This window comes from Microtus pennsylvanicus, chromosome 6, assembly GCF_037038515.1.
Source record: "Microtus pennsylvanicus isolate mMicPen1 chromosome 6, mMicPen1.hap1, whole genome shotgun sequence".
In the NCBI taxonomy this organism is placed as follows: Eukaryota; Metazoa; Chordata; class Mammalia; order Rodentia; family Cricetidae; genus Microtus; species Microtus pennsylvanicus.
The window spans coordinates 3336941-3359571 of NC_134584.1; the positions used below are offsets into that span (position 1 = coordinate 3336941).

The window sequence follows — 22631 nt, forward strand, 5'->3', positions numbered from 1 at the left end:
TAGTTCTCAAGAAAAGCATCGCCGGTAAGAGATACCAATTAAAGAAGCCGCAAGCAGGGCACATCTCTGGTTCTTAAGGTACATTCTTTCTGTCTTACAGACAAGCAAATGTGGAAGAGGAAGACAACCCATCTACACAGATACTACATAAACTGGAAAATTGAGTAAGAAGCTGTAAACAAAATACCTCATTAATTATGTATAATAGTTAATCAGGAAGATGTTACCAAACGAAAGATAGAAAATTGGCCGTGACTTATGAGCTACCACCATACAACTGTTCTAGAGGTGAAAATTCCCAGAATAAGGATAATATGTGTATGTTGTCACTGGAAAAATACTGTGTTGGTGGAACACTCCTCCCCAATTGAGAACAAAAACCACCCAGCAAAGACAAAAATCACGCAATGAGCGCTTATTTAATGCAAATGGAAAGGAAAGCAAGGTTCAGTTTCCCTTTGTAAACCTGCAGGCATGACACATTCAGAGTGAGGTTGTGACAGCTGAGCCCTCCTGGGAGTAGAGTAGGTGCTCTGACGGCAGAGGAATGCTCATTCCAAATCCCAAGACGGCAGAGGAACGCTCATTCCAAATCCCAAGACGGCAGAGGAACGCTCATTCCAAATCCCAAGACGGCAGAGGAACGCTCATTCCAAATCCCAAGAGTATTGGTAATTTTCTTCCTGACGGCAGAGGAATGTTCATTCCAAATCCCAAGAGTATTGGCAATTTTCTTCCTGACGGCAGAGGAATGTTCATTCCAAATCCCAAGAGTATTGGTAATTTTGAGCATATTTACTCAGTGGGTTTCCTATGAAAGATTTGAACCAAGAGTTCATTGACTGAATAGCATCAGTCTCTCACTATCTCAAATACAGGATGGTGCGAGCTGGGTGTAGAAACATATTGACACAGCAAAGAAACGGAATTCGGGGCTATTGAAAGGGGCAACGCGTCATCAAACAGGTGCTTTCTATAACGCAGAGAACACACTGGTTCCTTTCGGTATTTCCTACAGCTGTCTGAAGTAGGGCTCACAGCACCCTTACCTTGAGGGTCCTGGCTGGGGTGGCTCCTCGTATAGACCGCATGTACTCAACTCATTACTCCCGCACAGAGGCACATAGGAATGCATTGAAGTCCGTTTTCCAAGAGGATCCAGCTATCTTATTAGATTATTTAAACACGTGAAGATTTGAGCACAGCACCTGTGATGCAGACAGTTCCAGGAACTGGTCTACAAGCACTATAGCAGAGTTGGATTTCTGTTACTGTGATAAAACATTTATAAAGAGGAAGCACTTAATTTGGTTCATGGTCTCAGAATTTCCAGTCCATGGTATTGGGCCCTGCTCTTTTGGGCCTGTGTCTGATATGATAGTCAGGTAACAGAAAGCAGGAAAGGCCCATTTGCCTCATGGCAGGAGGAAGAGTGAGACAAGATGTAGTCAGGACCAGGGTATGCCACCCACAAACTAACTTCCTCCACAAGTTCCATACCTTAAGTTAGCCACAACCCCGAATGGTGCCATGGTTTTAATTTATGACCACCTGAAGGACAGTCAAGACTCAAACTACTGTAGCCACCTCACCATATTATATCACCGCCAATCATTGAAGCTGTAGAAATACATGCATTTATTTCTTATTATTTTAAGCCACACAGATCTGTTATCCCTCTATTTTTAGCAAATACACAAATGCATATGTACACATATGTACAATAGGAATTGACTACTCATGATTTTAAACTTGATAAACACCACTGAGTTAAAAAGCATATCATTCTATTGCAATGTAGGAATATTTTTACATAAGGCTATTAAAAATATAATAGTTTTTCAGCTAAGAAAAAATCCTAAATTTAATCACCTCTTAGCTGGTATAGGATGGAATATTTACAGAGAGAAGCAGAAATCAAACACATCTGGTTTAAAGTGACAGACTCACCCTAAAATGGGCAACTTAAGCACCAAACAAAACTCTGCCACTCTTCCTTAAATCCAATACTCTCTTTAGTACATTGTAGCTCACTCAGACAAACATTTGTTCAAGCAAGCGCGTGCGTGTGAAGGTACAGGAAGACTTCCTTCCCCAGGACTGGCTAAGCACTTCCTCTGTACATAAATAAAGGAAAATGGAATAGGTTGAGAGAAAAGTAGCCACCACTGTTTTATTAATGAATGCAAGAGCTCAAGGATATCTCATCTATACCCACATTACCATCAACTGCTGGTGTAAAACTCAGGACAGAAAATGAAACCCAACGAGGGGACAGTGGGTGGCAGCATAGAAACAAGAGTCTCACGGTGGGAGATGGAGCCTCAGGGTCCACCAGTAATAACATAGCACTCCTGAAGGAACAGAAAGAAGAATGAAAGTTTGGTCCCCACACAAAAGTGTGGTCCTGTCTGTAACTGTAGTAGTAACCCTAGGCATGTTGAGCAATAGGTGTTGTAGCATATTCACAAGAAATGTCTTTCTGTACAAAAGAACTTAAGCTGTAGTGAAAATCTGAAGATACTTTAACAAACCCCCTCTACATGGCACCGAAGAGTCACTAGATGATGTCTTCTGCAACCGTGGTGTCGAATATCTGGTAACATATTCGCTGCTCTGTTCCGCTTGTGACGTTGTAGGACTTGATGAGGCACTCGAGCCACGGGTATGCATCTACAGAACAAGAGCACCCCGATTAGCCATTGAACCAAGCATATAATGAGTAATGCCGATTAATTAGAATTTGTACCAGCCTCAGATGAAAGTGATTTAAGTTTCCAAACACTTGCCGCAGAGGCCGTCAATCGTCTCACCCACGTTTACTCCTCTCCTTGTGCTGACCGCTCATGGGCTGCCCCTGGCTTTTCCTTGACTGACTACCAACAGTTGGAACCTGAACTCAAGATCATATTAGCTTCAGCCTTTATGTGACCTGCCCAGGTGGGAGCAACTTTGGGCCTTGCCGTGATGGCAGCAATGATGTCAACTCCATGTTTGGTGGGCGGTAGGACAGGCTCATTTCTTTCAGCAGAAAGCTCTGGTAGATCCAAAAGGCATCTGGGACAGCACTTGAGCTCACCCAGGATAAAGTGAGGAGCTCCTGTGTATGGCTGGTATCCATTACATTGTACACAGAGAGAGAGAGAGAGACACACACACAGACACACACACACACACACACACACAATTTTCCTGTATATGACAAAAATAAGCCCAGAGACTTATTTCTGGAAATCTAAGCATGGTAAGTACAATAGCTAACACAAAACTGAAAACAAATGATGTATCTGGATTAAACTTTGCCTTAGGGGAGCAAAATTTCCCATCTCTTGGAAACTGATGTTAAAATGCAGAGACCGACTGTGGAGGAAGAAACCTTGCTGAGGAGCAACATCTAACAGAGAAGCAGACAGAAAAGAGACTTCTCACTGAAAACAATTACTAGAAGAATCAATCAGCTTGACATAATTTACGCCTGCAGGTTCCAGCAGAAAGGAATTGCTGGCCACAGAAGCACCTGGTAGCAGTAGCTACAATGGCCACAACTCTCACCTATGCGGAGCCAGTGCACAAGCTGGTGTCATGCAGAACTAACCAAACTTCATAGACTGTGCACAATGAAAATGGAAATTCTGAGGATCACTAATACTACAGAGGAAACACACTGAGTCAAACAGGAGAAATGCAGTTTATTTGAGGGCATCGCATCCATTTGGTATAAAGAAATTTCACTTTAAAGAGCTTCAGTGTCTCTATGCTATATGGGCAAACTCAGAGTCAAAGACGCTGTGGCCATAACTGCTATGCTTTAAGTGTTTCCAAACATTTTAAACTTCTTTATTTACATTAATTTTACTTCTGCTGTCATCCCATAAAGTTATTGGCCACATTTAGTAATTCCCATGGTTACATAGTTTTCCTCCTTCCACCCACAGCCTACAGATTAGATACACAGTAGGTGATTTTTCAAGAAAGGGAAAGAAGCACCTTTAAAATACTGCCTACCAATTTTTATTCCCGGAGGACAAATCACATCCATGACCTTTTCCAGATTTCTCTGAAGGCTGTCATCAGTGAGGATTTCGGATGCTGGGATCTGGAAAAATTTCTCCTAAAAATGATGACAAACAAAGGAAATATTCATCATCTGAAAAGCTTTAATGCACAGAATGTCAGTAACTAATTTGCTAAAATGACCTTTTATACACGTATCAGTCTGTTAAGGATGCAGAATTCATAGATTGGCCTCCACTTTAACTGTGAAATAGCCTTGGGACGCATACGGACACATGGTCACGATCACGCAGCAAGGCTGATGACACTGGTTTACCCAGGAAGTAAATCTAGTGTTGAGTGCGAATGATGCAACATTAAGAAAAATTTATTTGATCTCTTCTCCTTCTACATTATGTTTAGGGGAAGGGATTTTTCTTGCCTTGCTAACTGTTCTATTTTGAACACAGACATGGCACACAGCAGCTGCTCAGTTAATATTCATTTAATAAGTGGTTGCATGAACTTTGCAGCCTGGAGGAAAAAAAAAACACTTAACCTCAACTTGGATTGTTTTCCATTTTTTTATTAAAAAACCAAACCAAACCAAACCCCAAATATAAAATAATAAATATATAAATAAATAAACAAATCAAAACAGCAACAGCAAAACTGTCTTACTCTAACGAAACATTGGTCCTCCTCTTTGTATTTAGTATGGCATGGCTTGTGGGGGCAGGTGAACTTTTCCTGGAGCTACAGGTCACTCTGGAAGGCCTACGAATGCCATTTGAAGTTGGGGAGCTTGGGGTATGCAGGAGGAGAGCAATCAGCCACATGAGCAGTCAGTTATGACAATGTATGTGCTGAAATCACACCAGAGCCTAGGTCACTGGTACTCAACCTGTAGGTCGCTACCTTTGCAGGGGTGGGGTTTGAAATGACCCTTTCACAGGGTTCACAAATCAGACACTGCATATCAGATATTTATATTACAATTCAAAACAGAAGCAAAATTAGTTACAAAGTAAAAACAAAATGATTTTATGGTTGGGGTCACCAAAAACTTTAGTTAGCAGGCAGAGAACTACTGGTCTAGTCTAGTCAAGTCAGAGAACTACTGGTCTAGTCTAGTCAAGTCAGAGAACTACTGGTCTAGTCTAGTCAAGCATCCCTAGCTGCCAGTACTCCATGTACACTGTTATATTCAGTGCAGGAGATTTAAGTCCATGTATTGAAAAACATCTGGACCTGCAGAGACCCACAGCCAGATACCATGAGGGGGAAAGAGTCTAAACTGGAGGTCCTCATTAAATCCCTCCCCCTCAGAGCTCAGGGAATCCTGCAGAAGAGGAGGAGGTAGAAATATTCTAAGAGTCAGAGGGGAGGGAGGGCAGCAGCAGAATGCAGGCCCAACACGGTCTCTACCAGGTCCTCTGTGTATATATTAGAGCTATTCGTTTATTTTCATGGGACTCCTGACAGTGAGAACAAGTTTGTCATGACTCTTGTGCCTGTTGTTGGGACTCTAACTCCTGCTGGGTTGCCGTGTCCAACTTCAATATTAAAGTTTTTGATTCATCTTATTATAAAAAAAAAAAGAGGATGAGCTTGGGAATTCTGAAGCTAAGGGAGGCCTCAAGGAATTCTCAACGTCAACTACTAATGTCAGAAATGACAGCGGTGTCTGGGGCTCCTCCACATCTCATACAATACTACGTCTCTGCTTATCATGCAAGCTCAGTTCCTTTAAGAGGAAAGCACGCGGAGGCCTGCACAGTGCAGTGAGCTCACGACGGACGGCTCCACAGCTGCTCTTTGCCGAACACTGGAATTTCTGAAGGAATGGCTCCTCAGATATGGATTCCTCAACTTCATATTTTAAAATTTTGATCTAATCAAAAGCTATAGACCATACAGTTTTAGATTTATGTGGCTGTATTGCTGTTATATATTCTAAATCCTTTTAAGAACAAAATACAAGCCGGGCGGTGGTGGCGCACACCTTTAATCCCAGCACTCGGGAGGCAGAAGCAGGCGGATCTCTGTGAGTTTGAGGTCAGCCTGGTCTACAAGAGCTAGTTCCAGGACAGGCTCCAAAACCACAGAGAAACCCTGTCTTGAAAAAACAAAAACAAAAACAAAAAACAAAAAAAAAAGAGAACAAAATACAAAGAAACTGAGTTTTAGGGTTCAAAAGGATTCAGTAAGTTATACTGAAGTAAAACTAAGTAGGATGAACACTAAAACTTGAAATAAAAACTTCAGTTAACTATTTTCACCAGGTCTCTTACTTACAGAATCCTTAAGGTAAGCGTCCAATACTCCTGTTCCATCATCAAAACTGAACATCATGACAAACACATACTGCAGAGGAACAATGCCCAAAACTAGTGAAAAAAAAAAGAGCATATTATTCCAGGCTGCTAGATTTTTCTATAAGTTAAACCCTAAATACTCTACTCTAGTGAACAGGTGCAGACCATGACTACTCAGGGTATCACAACAAAGAACTGCTTTCTTCTCTAGGATCAATTTGTTAAAACCATGCGACAAAAACCCTCTGGAACATTCCACCACACTTATGCAGTTATAGTTTATAACAATATAATATTCTAATACTTGGTAGAACCATAACAATTAATTATTAATTAGCTAATGAATTAGGGCAATTCATTACATGTTAATTATATGAAAAATGAAATTAAAAGCATAGACTGCTCTAGAAAGCAACACACAATAAGCAACACATAATATTGTTAAAGGCTTATACCCCTTTACACTGAATAGAGTATCCCTTATTACTATTAATTTTTTTCAGAGATGTCATCTGATTGAAAGAATAAACATGCTAAAATCTGGGGTTCCATAATTGCCAGGATGAGAAAGAGTGAATAAAGTGTAGACACTACACATGACAACTTTAGTTACAGGCAAACGTCTCTGAAGACACTGCCAGGCGCATGGGATGTTTTATGACCTTCTATCCTCACAGACCATATTATGGCAGGAAGATTAATTAGGGAGGCAAACAGACGAATAAATTGGGGCACAGAAGAAAATTAGTATGGAAATTCTGGCTTAAAAAGGTCTCAATAGTTCCACTGAAGCAACCCAAAGAAGGATGAGACTCAAAACCATGGCGGATGGGAAGCTTGACAGGGGAAGCTCATGCGAAGTAACAGGGTATGAGACAGTTGTACCACAAAACAAAACAGGCCACAAGAAGCACACATAAACATGTTTATAAAATAAAATTTTAGTTTAGGAGAAAAAATCTGGGTGTACACTCTCACAAAAATAGTAATTCTCACTATATTTTGAGTTGCCCAAACTAAATTCACAGCTCTCAATCGCTGTAAAGGGCAAACTCAGAAAAACATTGGCAGAGTGAAGACTGATTGAGGAGACAAAGAAGTCAGGAAAACGGAAAAGCAATAAAGCAGGGAAGACGGCCAGCCTGAAAATGTGGACTCAACAGGGACACAACACTGAGGCGTCCGAAGAGCACTGTCCTTATAGAAGAGGAAAGACATACGTATACAAGAACAGGATCCATCTTAGTAGGCAGACCTGACTTCACTAATAAGGGCTTTCTAAAGCTTATGCCTTATAATGTACCCTGCTCCTGGAAGCTAAAACCAAAGGCTGGGTGATTCATGTGTGCAGGCGACAGCCTCCTATGTGCTGACTGAAACTAGAAGGTAACAGCCATCCCGACACCTTGTCCATCACTAGGATTGTGCCAGGAGTGTCGCAGGATCTGCATCTGCCATCAGGGATCACATGGGAACAAATGGCCCAACTCTGAGATACGGTTCCGCCCGCGGTGCTTGTAAAGGAACACGAGTATCTTAAATACTTAGTCCTTATTTTAGCACAATTGTTACAAATAGGATTAAGAAAAGTTAAGCTAGTTTTGACATAAGTATTAGGTCAGTGAGATGAAAGAGCATTATAATTTTAGGACAAAAATCCAACTCACCTTCTGCCACAGAAGAAGGAATCCACAGTCTTTTATTAGGAATGGTTCTTAGGTTTTGTATGGGTTTCAAGTTTGAGCACTGTTTACATCTAAAATGAGTAAACGAGTAAGAAGAAATGGGAAGTATTTAAATACAATCAAATTTACTCAAGTATGACATCTTGTTAAGCACGGACAGTTTTAGAACCGGCTATTGAGTAGAAGAGCACCTCACTATCGATGCTCTAATGGTTGCTTTATAAACCAGTTATGACTGATTTACTACACAAAAGCAACAGAAGACAGGGCTGTGGTGGCTCCAATAACAGCCCTCAGGGGCTCCTATGCTTGCGTGTTTCTTTCCCAGCTGGTCAAACTGTGAGGGAAGCTTTAGGAGGTGTGTGTGGCTGAGGTTTCCAAAGGCCCAGTTAACTTTCTTCCTCTCACTTGTGGATATAGCTGTGAGCTCTCGGTCCCTGCCTCAGCATCGTGTTTGCCTGTCTGCTGCCCTGCCGCTGCGATCCCAACCACGGACTAGCACTCTGAAACTGTACGCAGGTCCGGAACTAGAATGCTGTCTTCTATAAGACACCTTGGGCATGGCGTCTCCTCACACTGTAAGAACAGTGACTGAGACAATGGGCTTCAAAATGAATAACTTGAAGTTGAGAACCAGGAACTGGACTCTTGGTCCAAATCATTACATAATTTGGCTGTTAATTTTCTTATCTGTTAAAACAAAAAGACATGAGAGAGAAGTTGCAGGAACATTGAATTTATAGCTCTGTGAGCAATATCTAGTGGTCAGTCTTAAAAAAATATAGTAAGAAAAAATTATTCTGAATGAACACTGGGGACAAGTTGGATCTCAGGCAAATTCCTGTTTTTAGTGAGCACAAATTCAAAAGCATCATGTATGATGCCTGCAAGTCAGTTCCTGTCTGGAATACAGAACATCTGAAACAGTAATTTAATTTTATTAGGCAAGATGAAATGTGTATGAGATGTAGTAAGAAAATATGCTTACAAAATATATTTGAATAAAATTTAGAACTCAAGAGTACCTGTAATTTATAAATTGGGAAAGAGGATTCATTTAATCATTAAATATATAGATATTTCTTCACTAACAGTAATAATGAAAAGATAATGGAATGAAAAGAAATCACTAATATTAGACAAGTTGATAGGCAAGCTGGTACCTAACTTTTGGTGTCTGGGGTTAGACTTCGGTACTGTGTATGAGGAAGGTTAGAAGAAATGAAGGGAGAGAAAAGAATGAGGGATGATCCTGTCAGAAGCAAAGCCTAGTCCATGGATTTATTCAAGGAACAACAGGAAACGATGTGTTTTGATATTTCAACTAAGTGGTATATAACCTTCCAAGACATTTAAAGATATAGACACTGGGTGCTTCAGAGAATTAGGTACAGACATTCATTTATATTTTATTGCTTAAGTTTTTCACCCATTGTGTATGAAAGAAAACCAAGGGCAAAGCCCATTGGTTACTCTGGTTACTCTAAGCGCCACAATCATGCAGCTATGATAATGGCAGAAAGTAATTTTTTAATGAAAATTAAAATTTAGGTTCATTATAACAACAACAACAACATTTAAAAAGAAAATGAGGGGGTCAAGGTATGGGATAACAACATCTAGGTTACAGTTTCAGAGTGACTGTTTCATCACAACTATAGGGCACTTTACTTTGCCGTAGGCTCCACGCTCTCTGCCAGTCTTCAGTGGCAGTAACTTTGCAAAATGCTGTATGCAGTTCTGGAACTTACTCAGTTCGCAACTCTGAAATATCCCCTTAGCTGATTCCTAAATTCTTGTGTAAGAAACAAGTTTAGTTTGTGTCTGAGATACAAAATGTTGTAAGCTTTATATGTTGCACACAGAGTGTTTAGAACTCTATAAACGTACAAGAAAAACTGAGTAAGGGAAGGGCGATGGTGGCGCACGCCTTTAATCCCAGCACTCGGGAGGCAGAGGCAGGTGGATCTCTGTGAGTTCGAGACCAGCCTGGTCTACAAGAGCTAGTTCCAGGACAGGCTCCAAAGCCATAGAGAAACGCTGTCTCGAAAAACCAAAAAAAAAAAAAAAAAAAAAAAAAAAACCAAAAAAAAAAAAAACTGAGTAAGGATCCTCTAGAACTCTATAGGGTTGCATCAACACATCTAGATGTAGCGCCCCACACAGCTGTTTACCCTGACAGACAGTCACTCCCTAGCATGCTGACTATTTCATCACACACCACCAGACTAGAAAGGGAGAGTTTGCTGCCCCTGCACTAGTCGGTATCTCTGGACACAATCACTACTCCTTGGGAACTGTCTCTCAGTAGGAACTGGCACAACCAGTATCAGCCGCACACAGGGCAACTGGAGGACAAGCAATGGAGACGCAGCTGTAATTCTGATGCTCGAGATGAACACACACCCATAGTGACACACCTTTCCTCGTATGAGGAATGGTGCTGCAAGGTCTAGGAGCTCCAGGTCCTCAGGGCCGGACCTCACAGGGATCACACCGCCAAACACGCTTGACAGTTTAGAGATTTCACAGAGTCGTCCTCCTGTAAAACAATAGAGGAACTCTTCAAAGCCCATGGCATCAGAGCAAGACGCAGGATGTAAGTAACGTAAGTTGTTGGTTTAACTTAGCTGCCCCCAGAATCAAATGTCTCTTTGTAGTCAGAGAATTCAAGAAAACAATAATGTGCATCAGTAGACTCCGTGTGCATTCCATCTCTACATGGTTTATTTTCCTTTACTCCTTTAATCTAAGACTGTCTGTACTCTGTCTCTTTAAAGACTGCTTTATTCTTTAAACTATTTACTTCTTTTTATAACTGTCTATGCTCCTTTCCTTCTCTCTCACATTTGAAACACACTGTGACCCGTTCAGAGGTTTATTTTTGTCTGAATCTGTCTTTACTGCATATCTGTAATCATTTTCTGACCAAGGGCGCTTCTTAAAATGCTAATGGCGTGGCTTTGACTTTGGCTCTGCGTGGTTGGTCTGTTCACTGCCAGCTCTGCGAGGCACAATCCTGGACCCAGCCCAGGGATGCAGCGGGTCCATGTCACCATTAACCAACTTGTAGCACACTGCTCACAAACCCCATTTAAGTTCAGGGCCTCCTGGAAGAGCCAGAGTCTGTGCTCCCAGCATGAACCAGAAAGCCACTGTTTAAAGAAGTCTTGCAGTTTTTGCTGCTTATGCTGAGTCAGGAAGCCGTCTCTTAGGTGAGCCACACCTCTGTTCACTGCTAGTAAACAGAGCCTATCTGAAAGAAAAACATGGCTACCAAGAAGCTGTGCTCAACTCTGTTCTCTTGTGTCTAGAATTCCTTCCCAAGCTCTCTCAGTTTTTATGTGGATGTAGTTGTCCCAAGCTGGTGTCATTTTGTAAACAGAGAGTACTCTTTAGTTCCCAGCCACCCAGACTCAAATAATCACACAGAAACTATATTTATTACAACACTGCTTGGCCTATAAGCTCAGGTTTCTTATTAACTATTTCTTATATCTTAAATTAACCCATTTCTATCAATCTGTGCATTGGCACGAGGCTGTGGCTTACTGGAAAGGGTATCTGTCTCCTTTGGCAGCTACACACCGTGTCTCCCTGACTCCATCTACGCTCTCTCTATACCTCTTACAGCCTGGCTATATTCTGCCTTGCTATAGGCCAAAACAGCTTTATTCACTAACCAATAAAAGCAATACAAATACAGAAGGCCCTCCCACAGCAAAATGTGACACAGCAAAAGAAGTTACAAGTTTAGAAAAAATGTAAACTTTGCATGACAAAGAAAAATTGAACTGTTACATAAGAATTAGATGGAAAAAGGATAGGAAATAGCACAATTTCCATCCATGGTTGGCGATTTTCATCCCAGTATTATGACCCAACAGTGACACCCAGAGGCCAAGATGACAGCTTCACATGATTTATGAAATCCACTCTGAGCTGATGAGATTAGACAGGAATCCAGCAATGTAGGCAAATGCAAGTTCAATGCTACTATGAAAGTGCAATTCAAGTAGATGTGTGCGCTCATGCATTTGAATCTGATATACTGTCTTGAGAAATTTAAATTAAGAGCACTTTTACTTCACAGGTACAAAGTTCCATAAAATATAGTCAACAATAATAGGGGAGAAAATATACAAAAGAATAGTAGAAAAATCAAATCCCAAGTGTCTTACCTTCTATCAGAATTAGACACTCGTCTGAACGAGGGAGGGCGCCATGGCTTCTCAGAAAATGGACAGCGACGCGACGTCCTCCTTGACCTTTGGTGGCCCAGACCTGTGAGTCATACAGTGACATACCTTGCAGTTTGCTCTCTGGAGATTTAGTTGCAGCATCCTGAAAAATTTTATCCACATTTTCCTCGCATGGAACTTCTTGCCTAAAATGATTGATGACAAATTATTAGCAAAAAAGTAGGTATATTTTTAAAAATTCCAATTGAATAAATGACTCAAAAGCAAATTATTTTAGAGGCTGAAGAGATGGCTCAGAGGTTAAGAACACTTGATATTCCTGCAAAGAACTAAGGTTCATTCCCCGGCACCCATATGGTGACTTCAAACATTTGTAACTCCAGTTCTGAACTTTATTGGCTACCACAGCCGTGGGGACCAGCCTCAAGGCTGTACAGGACTCAAAGGGAAAGCCGCAGCATCGGGGAAAACTGAAACTTTTCCATCTGAGGGGTTAGGGAAGAAGACATGCTTTCCTCACGGTTTCTCTTTATATTCTTTGTACTTCTGTGTTCTTCCTGTGTTCCGTCTAACACCATCTTTACTCTTGATATTTCCCTTCTAACTCTCTCATCCCTGGTGTTTTCTTTCTAGCCATCTTAACTCCTCCTTCTGTTCTCCATCTAGCTCTCCTCTTTCCCCCACAGCTTATATACCTAACAAAATCTTTCAGGCAAAGCAGAAGTCACAAATGGCTTACATTTCCTTTCTCAAGCGAATGATGAAAAACAGTCATCCCGACAACTCACACGCAATATATCTAAGTAATTTGTATCTTGGAGGGCTGCAAATTGCAGTCATAAAGATCGGTCACTATATTTTCTGTCGTGAGAGGTAATCTTAGAAAGCATTTTAAAGGAGTCATAACCCTAAACTAATGAGGCCAAGGAAAATAAGAAAACACACTCACTTATGTCCTTTACAAACATTTGGTTCTCTCGCCTCAGAGAGAGGAGCCCAGGACAAGGAGCCTCTTGGGTGACATAAATCCTCCAGTATGGGCTCAAATCAACACTCCCGAGATACCGTACGTCTTAGCTACAGCTTAGTGGGCACTCCCAAGACATTGTGACACCAATAGTGTTTTATATCTCAAAAGTATACTTTCTTTACTGTAACTATTGACTGGAAGTAGAAACTTGTAGCTCTTTCTCAAGGCTATAAAGTCAAATTATTCTCTGTAGCCCTGACCAGCCAGAAATTCTCTTCCTGCCATGTTTCTGAACAAAGGCTGTTTCTGTTTATAGACTTCGGCTTTTGTGCTGTCATCAGCACGATTCCAGGACCCATTTTATACATAAAGTCAGTCAGCTGAACTCAGAGTCTGAACTACGAGTCTCAGAGTTCATACCCATATCAGAAAACGGAGGTCAAAAATCTACAGATAATTAACCAAGCAGACCTAGCAAGGAAAGTGCAAGCAGCAATCAGTTTGCTGTGCACTTTTAACCCTAGCCCAACAAATCAGACGCTCAGCTATCTGTCCTTGTAAACTTTTAAATTGTTTTTCTGGGGATGTATATCTTAAAAACCACTAGCAAGGCATCTGTTCTAAACTAACATCATTTTAAAGTTTTGTTTCTGCTAAATGGCGCATAACAAAATCTGAAAATGCATATTTTGAGCATTAAGATAATTAGAGCCAGCGTGGCTCCTGGGGACCTCACAGGCCCTGACTGGGAGGCATGTCTTTGTGTTCATTTTCATTCATCACAGCCCTGTATCAGCTAACATTGTCAATGCCAATTAGACAGTACAGCTAAGGAGGAGTTATCTTCTTAAAAATCCACAAATAAAAATGCTCAGTAGACTGAGAGATATTCATGAAATAAACACTACAGTATAGGCAGTGGGGACTCCCCACATCCACCAGGGAAGACAGCAGGAACAGGCAAAGTTACAACAGAAGCAAAGAGATATTGCAGAGTCTGCAGTCTTGTAACCTTCTTAATGAGTTTTCCTCCTGGGGCGCTGACACCTTGAGTTTTAATTGCCATTTGCTGTTCTTGTGACATGGTTACTGGAATCAGGCAATAGATAAGGTACACCCACACCGCCCCCCCCTACATAAACACACAGAGGCAAAACACCCAAACAAAATAAATTAATCTACAACAAACTTTAAATACTATTTTATATGCAGATTAAACTAGCTAAGCTTGTTTAAATTAAGGACTTAAGATTTAATGAATTTCATTTAATTTAATTTCGGATTTAATAAGTTTTATTCAATAGGTATTCAACATCGTATGGCTAGATAAATCCATTCCCATAATCACAGAGAGATTGTATTTATAGGGTCTGTAGAGGTCAGAGAACAATCTCCTACTATGGTGGTCACAAGCTTGGCAACAGGCATCTCCACCTACTGCGCAGTGTAGTGCCCAAGGTGACCTGTAGTTATTCCCGGGCCCAATTAGTTGTTGAACAAGTTTTTACCCCAGTTAATCTCATTGTCACGGGGGACCTACTTTAAAAAGTTATTAGCTTCACTGTTTTTACTAACTGGTAATTTACACCAGTGTGATAAACTTCCGTGTGGTAAACACGGCCTGGTGTGGAACCAGCTGGACATCGGTGTGTCTTTAGGTTCTCTCTTACACTTTCTAAAGTGCTTTGTCTAGAAGGACATCATAGCATAGCTTTATTCTGGAAAAGCTCTCAGTTACAGGGCATCTGCCCGAACACCACCATGCTCCCCATCAGAAGGAAAACAAATTGAACCTCTGAAATCATAAGTGAGCCACCCTGGTTACATGTTTTTCTGATAAGAGTTATGCGTTCATGCCGTCTATTCACAGCAATAAAAACCCTAAGACATACACCATCCCGTGTGCGTGTTTCTGCACTTCCTGCACCTCCCCAAATGCCATTCTGTATTTTGAGGAACTATGGTTCACTGCATTGAAAAAATAAACAGGGTTTAAAGTTCTTTTATCATGTTTCGAGATGAATATGCATTGTTGAGAATAAAAAGCTCTGTGCCTGTGCTTATACATAAAAGCTGATGTCTGGATTGAAGGCACTACACTTTCTATATTCATACCAAAGCTACCAAACATTAGATTCCAAGCCTGAAAATATCCATTTTTATTTATTATTACTAAGAATGACTCAAAATTTTTTTGTAGGAATTTAGCACTTTCCCTCAAATCATTAGCATTCTTTTCAAATACAACAAATTAAATAATAATTTACCCATTTCTTAGGACTTAAAACCACACACACACACAAGCAAACACACATATGGGCATGCATATAATCAAACAATATGAGACAAAAACTTTTCTTTTTAATTGGAAAATACTTACAATGAATTACATTTAGGACAAAGAAGTTTAACAGACTGGAAAAGTCTTCTGGGCTCATATGATCTCAGTTTTGCTAGGATTCGATATTGTCGAGGAGCTCTTTGCTGCAAAATGGCATGCAGTGGTGTCTTCTCTAAATAGTGGTGATCTATAAGTTCTGTAAAGAATATTTGAGTAAGAGTAAATAAAGAACAGTGTCTTATGTATGCTCAACATGAATTTCCCTGAAACAAATACACACCATAACATCAAGTTACTCTCGGCTGCAGTCGCAGTGATGAGATGCGGACTTGGCCATGGACACAAAGCCAGGGGCACAGCAGGACAACGGACATGTTAATTACATACGAAGCACATAAGTACTTCTCTATGGGACTAATAGAAATTCCAGGAAAACTCTAATTTGTGGGAAATAGTAAGGTTTATTTCACCAATATAATGAATGGTACCTGTATAACATGTAAAATTGCTCATTGCCAATCTCTTAGACAAATATTTTCAGGCAGTAGCTTATGTTATTTATAAGTAGAATTTGATCAAGAGATATTAAAAAAAACCACATTCACCAAATATTATTTGTCACATGGTCTTTTGACCTGGGTTGAAGACTTTACTGAAGTGTCCATTATCAAAGAGTCAGAATGTGAGGTGAAAACGGTTATTAGGAGGAGCCCAATCATCACAGTGTTTGCATGAGAAGGGATTTATTTTGCAGGTAGAAAGGGAAGATGGTGGAAGAGGGGAAGCAATCAGAATCACAAAGGAAGAGAAGGCCTGAGAACAGAGCAATGACTGGCAAACAGAAACACGGAATTAGAAGCATAGGAAATCGGGATGACAGGAATGAGTCTACTCCTCAGTCTCTTGATATTCTAGGGTGCACTTTCCTATTTTAGAGAATGAAACTTGTACGCAGCCTTGTAAACTTCATAAACCCAGGAAAATCACTTCTGTTCACAGCTTTAAGACCCTCACAGATGTCTCCTTCTTGTGGTAAACAGCTGAGAGCTTACAGTGAAACACTCCCTGCCAGGCAGGCTTCATCAATTTAAAGTAGAACGAAACAGCAGCTTCAGGTTGCATTCTGAAACATTGTTTCAAAAACTTTAAACTTTGTATTACTTTTAGGAAAAACTGTGAGAACATAAAGTCCCCCTGAACAGGCTTTAAAAAGATTCATAAATAGTTGTACACAGGCACATTCACTCTGCCCTCTGGTCCACCTCTTTCCCTATGTGTATTAAATTACTGGAAACAGCTTCCAGACATCAGGTCCTGATCTGCCACCCTCTGAGCACTTTAGTATTTCATGAAAACAATGTGTTTCCTTCACATAGCTACAGTGCCTGCTTCAAATAATTAGCACAGATTTAAGACTATTATGGGATTGTCAGATACTTCCCTCTCTCCAGTTGTCTTTGCCTTTCTGCTGTAATTCTAGACAATGCATATTTATCTTTCCTGTGTTCAGGCTTCAACATCAAATGATTCTTTGTCTATTTACCTGTTTACCTTATGACACTGATTGGAAAAGTGCAAGTGGTTATTTTGCTGAGTACAAATCTACTCAGGTACGGCCGGTTTGTTTTTTCTCAGTTTGAGATTCTGATCATGCTTTTTTGGCATAGAGACTACATACCTGACATTATACTTCTCAGTACACAAGGAATGAATGCACGAGAATGGACCTCCTCTCCTCCTCCAGGGGAGGGACTGGTGCAGCTCATTAAAGGATGCATAGCCTAATCTATTCTGAACGAATTCCCCATCCTTCTAACTTGCAAAGGTAAATGTGTTATTCTTTATTTAGAATCTAGTAGTTTAAAAGCCACAGACTCACAAACCAATAATTACCACTGTGTTGGCAAAATGATGTTATTTAGTATTTTCTCTTTTTTACATTAGTTAGCCATTTTAGCCCACTGGAATCTGTTTTTCCTCCAGAGATACCTGGAACATTTTCATAAGTATATTTTCTGTGCACTATATATGCTTACTGCTTCTGGAGGTCGCTGCCTCTGCACAGTGCTCCTATGGCAATTTCTGTATAACATCTAAGGCCTGATTATAAGGCACCTTCTTTCCCAGCTCCCATTCCATGCTTACAACAGGAAAAACTCCTACTGCACAGCACCATACATTTAATGAACTATTTCATGAACTTCTGATCACATTTTTTTTTTTCTGGATAAAAGCTTTGTGCCAACTTAGAAGGGTCTATCTGGTAAACATGTACCATCATTGTTCCGGGGCACAGGGTAAAGAGTTTCTTACATGTACAATGTTAAAAACATTACATAATTTTATTGAAATTAATGTCAGAGTAGAATTTATATCATTAAGCTTAGAACATGTTGAATACTACAAATTTTATAAATCTTAATTATTTATAAGTTAAAACACATATTCAATATAGAAATATGCACATATATGGGTTCTATCTTATACCACTGTAGGATGAGGCAGGGGAATAAAAGCTAAATAAAAGCATTAAGTGTCCCTATGAGGATCATAGGTCACTGGTAGGTACGAAGGGATCATTTGGGAGATGCAAAGCAGGTATCTGTGAGCTGGCTGCTGCAACAGCAGTGGGCTTCCTAAGCAGGTGTATGCGCAGTAGTTACTGTACCGGAAGTGGCCCTTACTTGTAGCACAGAATTGCTGACATCTTTCTACCGCATACAGTGAAACCAAGTCTGAGTCAGAGTCTACAGGAAGAGAAAAGAAAATAACACAATATGTAGCTCTTTAAGATATCTGTTAGAAACTTAATATAAAGCCGAGACTACGTAACACTCTCCAGAGAAACTGAAGAAAGCATAAATAAATGTTCAAATGTCTCCCCCCCAAATTATTTGTAAATTCAACATAATTCTAACAAAAATAACAGGTTAGTCACAAAAATTGATAGGCAACATTTCTCCTCTTTAAGGGGAATTTAGATAATTGAAGATCATGACAGAGGAACATGAGTGTATTTATACTACATGACTTCGAGACACAGTAGTCAATAAACTACAGTATTATCATAAAGACTGGCAAACCAACATATCAAAGAGAACTTAGAAATCAACCCACACTTTGACTGCTGACAAAGAAAGGAAGACAACTCATAAGGAATATAGTATTTTTTTTTTACAAGAAACGATTTTGCAACCACTAAAAATTATTAGTAAGGGAGACCACATATGTCACAATACACTCACAAGTGGAAAATAGAAGCCACAAAATAAACTCATTTAGCTCATTGATGTTCTGGTAGGCACTGAAGCTATTTAAACATGAAAAGGGAACAGGTACTCTAACCAGAAGTTCTTCCATCACTCCTCGTCCCTCCACATCAAGTCAGGAGCTACTGACATAGGCTCCATCACGGCGACAGAACCCAGCACAGAAGCATACAGTCCACTAACTTCCACAAAAGAATACCACCTTTGTGAGATCTGGATGCCTCCATCTGCATCAAAACCCAAGATGCTCTTGAGCAAAAACTACGGACTGGCTAAGATAAAGGTAAAGGAACCTTTTGTTCCTTTTAGAAACTGATAAGCAAAACAGTTGTTGCCTAGGAAATCCAATGAGATTTTTTTTCAATGAATACGAAAAACTATACCCACATCATAAGTAAGTAATCACTGTTACTCTAATATGAAAGTGTGAATATATACTAAAAAGTGAGCCACGCTTAGTTTTGGATGTGACAAGGACAAAGGCTGAAGGTGGTGTTTTAATGTGAATACACATGCACAACATGTATAGACATATGAATTTAAAAAGAGACAGGGAAGAAAACATTCACAAAGGTAACTGTGCTCGTGGGATTATGAGGAAGTAAAATGTCAGTGCTACACATTGTCCTTACGTGAAGGTGTTAAACAGTTGTCTTCATCTTCTGATTGACAGGTATCATTTGAGGGCTGAATGGCTGCCAAATCTACAGATTCTAAAGCTCTGAAACACAAAAGTGTGAAGTCAAATGGAGTAAGAAAGTCAGTATGGCAATTTACCTCTACTCATTAAATCCAGGAATCCATACAATCATAAAATGTGCCAGATTCTACTCAACTGTCTATGGCTTTTATAAAACTGTCTGAGGACTACAACACCCTCAAAATTAAGAGCAAAGGTAAGAAAGATATTGCGTGGATGAGCCAGTCAGTATAATACTACAAAAACAAACACACTGTCTGGGAATTGAATGGCTAACATTTGCAGCTGAGAGAATGTCACTCAAGTTTGGAAAAGCAAGCAGCATCAACGAGGGACACTGCCAGCCGGTATGGAAGAAGTCCCTGTTCTCCCCCTGAGCTAGACCTGGCAGTCTGTGTTAGCCTCCCCTCCAGCTCAGCCATCTTCATTCCTCTTTGACTCACCCTCTCTGCTGAGTCCCAGGTGGGAGACCAACATCCCTCTTCCTGTCCTCCTCATTTTAGCCTCCCCACACTTGCCACTTACCTTTTGTATCGCTGCAGTCTGCCTACCTAAGGAGCCCCTCCTCCCTGTTCACATCAACATCCTAAGTGGACTCAGGGTCTTGGTACAGACCCAGGATCCCACTAATTCTTCAATATGACTCCTCTCAGCCTCTCCTTATAGCCCCCATCTCCATTCCTTTGTGACCCCTGCCAACGAGCAGAAAAGCTCTCTCTCTCTCTACAAGGGATGCTGCAGCCATCACGTTTCCCTGAGACTCAGGGATCAGACAGACTGGGCAAAACAAATCAAAGGACAGGACACCTACCCTACACAGACAAAACTAGATATCTACACCAAGAAACATCTGAAGCATCCTCACAACAGATGCCTAGCTCACAGCACAGAAACACAAACATGAGTACCCAAGACCAGAGGCAGCAACTCCTCTGCAATAGTCCCTGAGAAGAGCAATTTAGCTAAAATATAAAACAAGGACTTTAACATAGCAATTATGAATATGTTTAAAGACCTTAAAGACGATAGGAATAAATGAATTAATGAAATATTTGAAAACTCAAACAGTAGAAATAATGAAAACAATTCAAGACATGAAAGTAGAATTTAATAAAGAAAAATACTAATGAAAACACAAACTGAAGTAAATCCTGAAAATGAAAAAGTAATGATGTCAAGCAAAGAACTCTAAGGTAAGTTTCACCAACAGAGTACAAGATTTGGAAGAGAGAACGTTAGGGCTTGAAGACGGGGTAAAAGAAACTGACAGAGAAGTCAGAATAACCAGCAAACTGGGACACTATGAAAAGATCTTTTCTATGGATAATAGGAATAAATGAAGAAGGATAAAACTGGGTCAAAGGCACAGAAAATACTTTCAACAAAATAATAACACAGAATTTTCCAATCTAAAGAGATGTTTATCAAAGTATAAGAAGCATACAGAACACCAAATAGAAAGGACCATGAAAGAAACTCCCCATGATCCTCAAAATGGAAACACTAGACAAACAGAACAAAGAAAGGATATTAAAGGGTGGAAGAGAAAGGACCAAGTATCATATAAAAACAGACCTATTAAAATAACAGCAGACTTTAGAGTGAGGACTATAAAAGCCAGGAGGGCCTGGACTGAGATCATGGACACCAGCTCAGACAAATGTACCAGTGAAGCTACCAATAACAATAGGTGATGAAAGAAAACATTTCACAGTCAAACACATTCAAGCAATTTCTGTGCACTAATCTACAGAAAGGAGAAAAAAGAAAACTTCATTCTGAAGAGAAGGTTAATTACACCCAAGTGGATAAAAGGAATAAATAACCCCAGAAGTTGGTCTAAATTGAGGAGGGGGGAAGCCCATACCACAATAAGAAAATATTAAGAATTAATAAATATTAACTATTCATTAATAACTCTCCATATTAATGGCCCCAATTCCTAAATAAAAACTGACTGGAATAGAAAACAGGATCAATCCTTCTGTTGTTCCCAAGAAACACACCATAACATCAAGATAGATACCAAGGGGATTCGAATTGGAAAGGAAGAAGTTAAGCTTTCGTTATTTGCAGATGATATGATAGTATACATAAGCGACCCCAAAAATTCTACCAAAGAACTCCTACAGCTGATAAACACCTTTAGTAATGTGGCAGGATACAAGATCAACTCCAAAAAATCAGTTGCCCTCCTATATACACTAAGGATATGGAAGCAGAGAGGGAAATCAGAGAAGCATCACCTTTCACGATAGCCACAAATAGCATAATATATATTGGGGTAACCCTGACCAAGGAAGTGAAAGATCTATTTGACAAGAACTTTAAGTCTTTGAAGAAAGAAATTGAAGAAGACACCAGAAAATGGAAGGACGTCCCTTGCTCTTGGATTGAGAAGATCAACATAGTAAAAATGGTAATTCTACCAAAAGCAATCTATAGATTCAATGCAATCCTCATCAAGGTCCCATCAAAATTCTTCACAGATCTTAAGAGGACAATAATCAACTTTATATGGAAAAACAAAAAACCCAGGATAGCCAAAACAATCTTATACAATAAAGGATTTTCTGGAGGCATTACCATCCCTGACTTCAAACTCTATTACAGAGTTACAGTATTGAAAACAGCTTGGTATTGGCATAAAAACAGAGAAGTCGACCAATGGAATTGAATAGAAGACCCTGACTTTAACCCACAAACCTATGAACACCTGATTTTCGATAAAGGAGCTAAAAGTATACAATGGAAAAAAGAGAGCATCTTCAACAAATGGTGCTGGCAAAACTGAATGTCAACCTGTAGAAGAACGAAAATAGACCCATATCTATCACCATGCACAAAACTCATGTCCAAATGGATCAAAGACCTCAATATCAGTCCAAACACACTGAACCTGATAGAAGAGAAAGTGGGAAGTACCCTACAACAGATGGGCACAGGAGATTGCTTCCTATGTATAACCCCAGTAGCACAGACATTAAGGGCAACATTGAATAAATGGGACCTACTAAAACTGAGAAGCTTCTGGAAAGAAAAGGACACTGTCGCTAAGACAAAAAGGCAACCTACTGACTGGGAGAAGATCTTCACCAACCCCGCAACTGACAAAGGTCTGATCTCCAAAATATATAAAGATCTCAAGAAACT

General features: G+C 40.0%; 1 protein-coding gene across 7 annotated transcripts in view; it reads right to left on the minus strand.

The window, feature by feature from the left end:
- Positions 1-1614: 1614 nt before the first annotated feature.
- LOC142851706 (protection of telomeres protein 1-like) overlaps positions 1615-22631 on the minus strand; it is a 73148-nt gene continuing 52131 nt past the window's right edge. For all 7 annotated transcript variants that reach the window (XM_075975672.1, XM_075975678.1, XM_075975679.1 and 4 more), the window contains 9 exons: positions 19411-19499; positions 18194-18256; positions 15549-15705; positions 12178-12383; positions 10403-10538; positions 7979-8067; positions 6292-6383; positions 4006-4111; positions 1615-2673 (listed from right to left, as the gene is read on the minus strand). In XM_075975672.1, coding sequence (XP_075831787.1) covers positions 2561-2673; positions 4006-4111; positions 6292-6383; positions 7979-8067; positions 10403-10538; positions 12178-12383; positions 15549-15705; positions 18194-18256; positions 19411-19499 — 1051 coding nt within the window. In that variant the 3' untranslated portion in view covers positions 1615-2560. The remainder of the gene's footprint in view (positions 2674-4005; positions 4112-6291; positions 6384-7978; positions 8068-10402; positions 10539-12177; positions 12384-15548; positions 15706-18193; positions 18257-19410; positions 19500-22631) is intronic.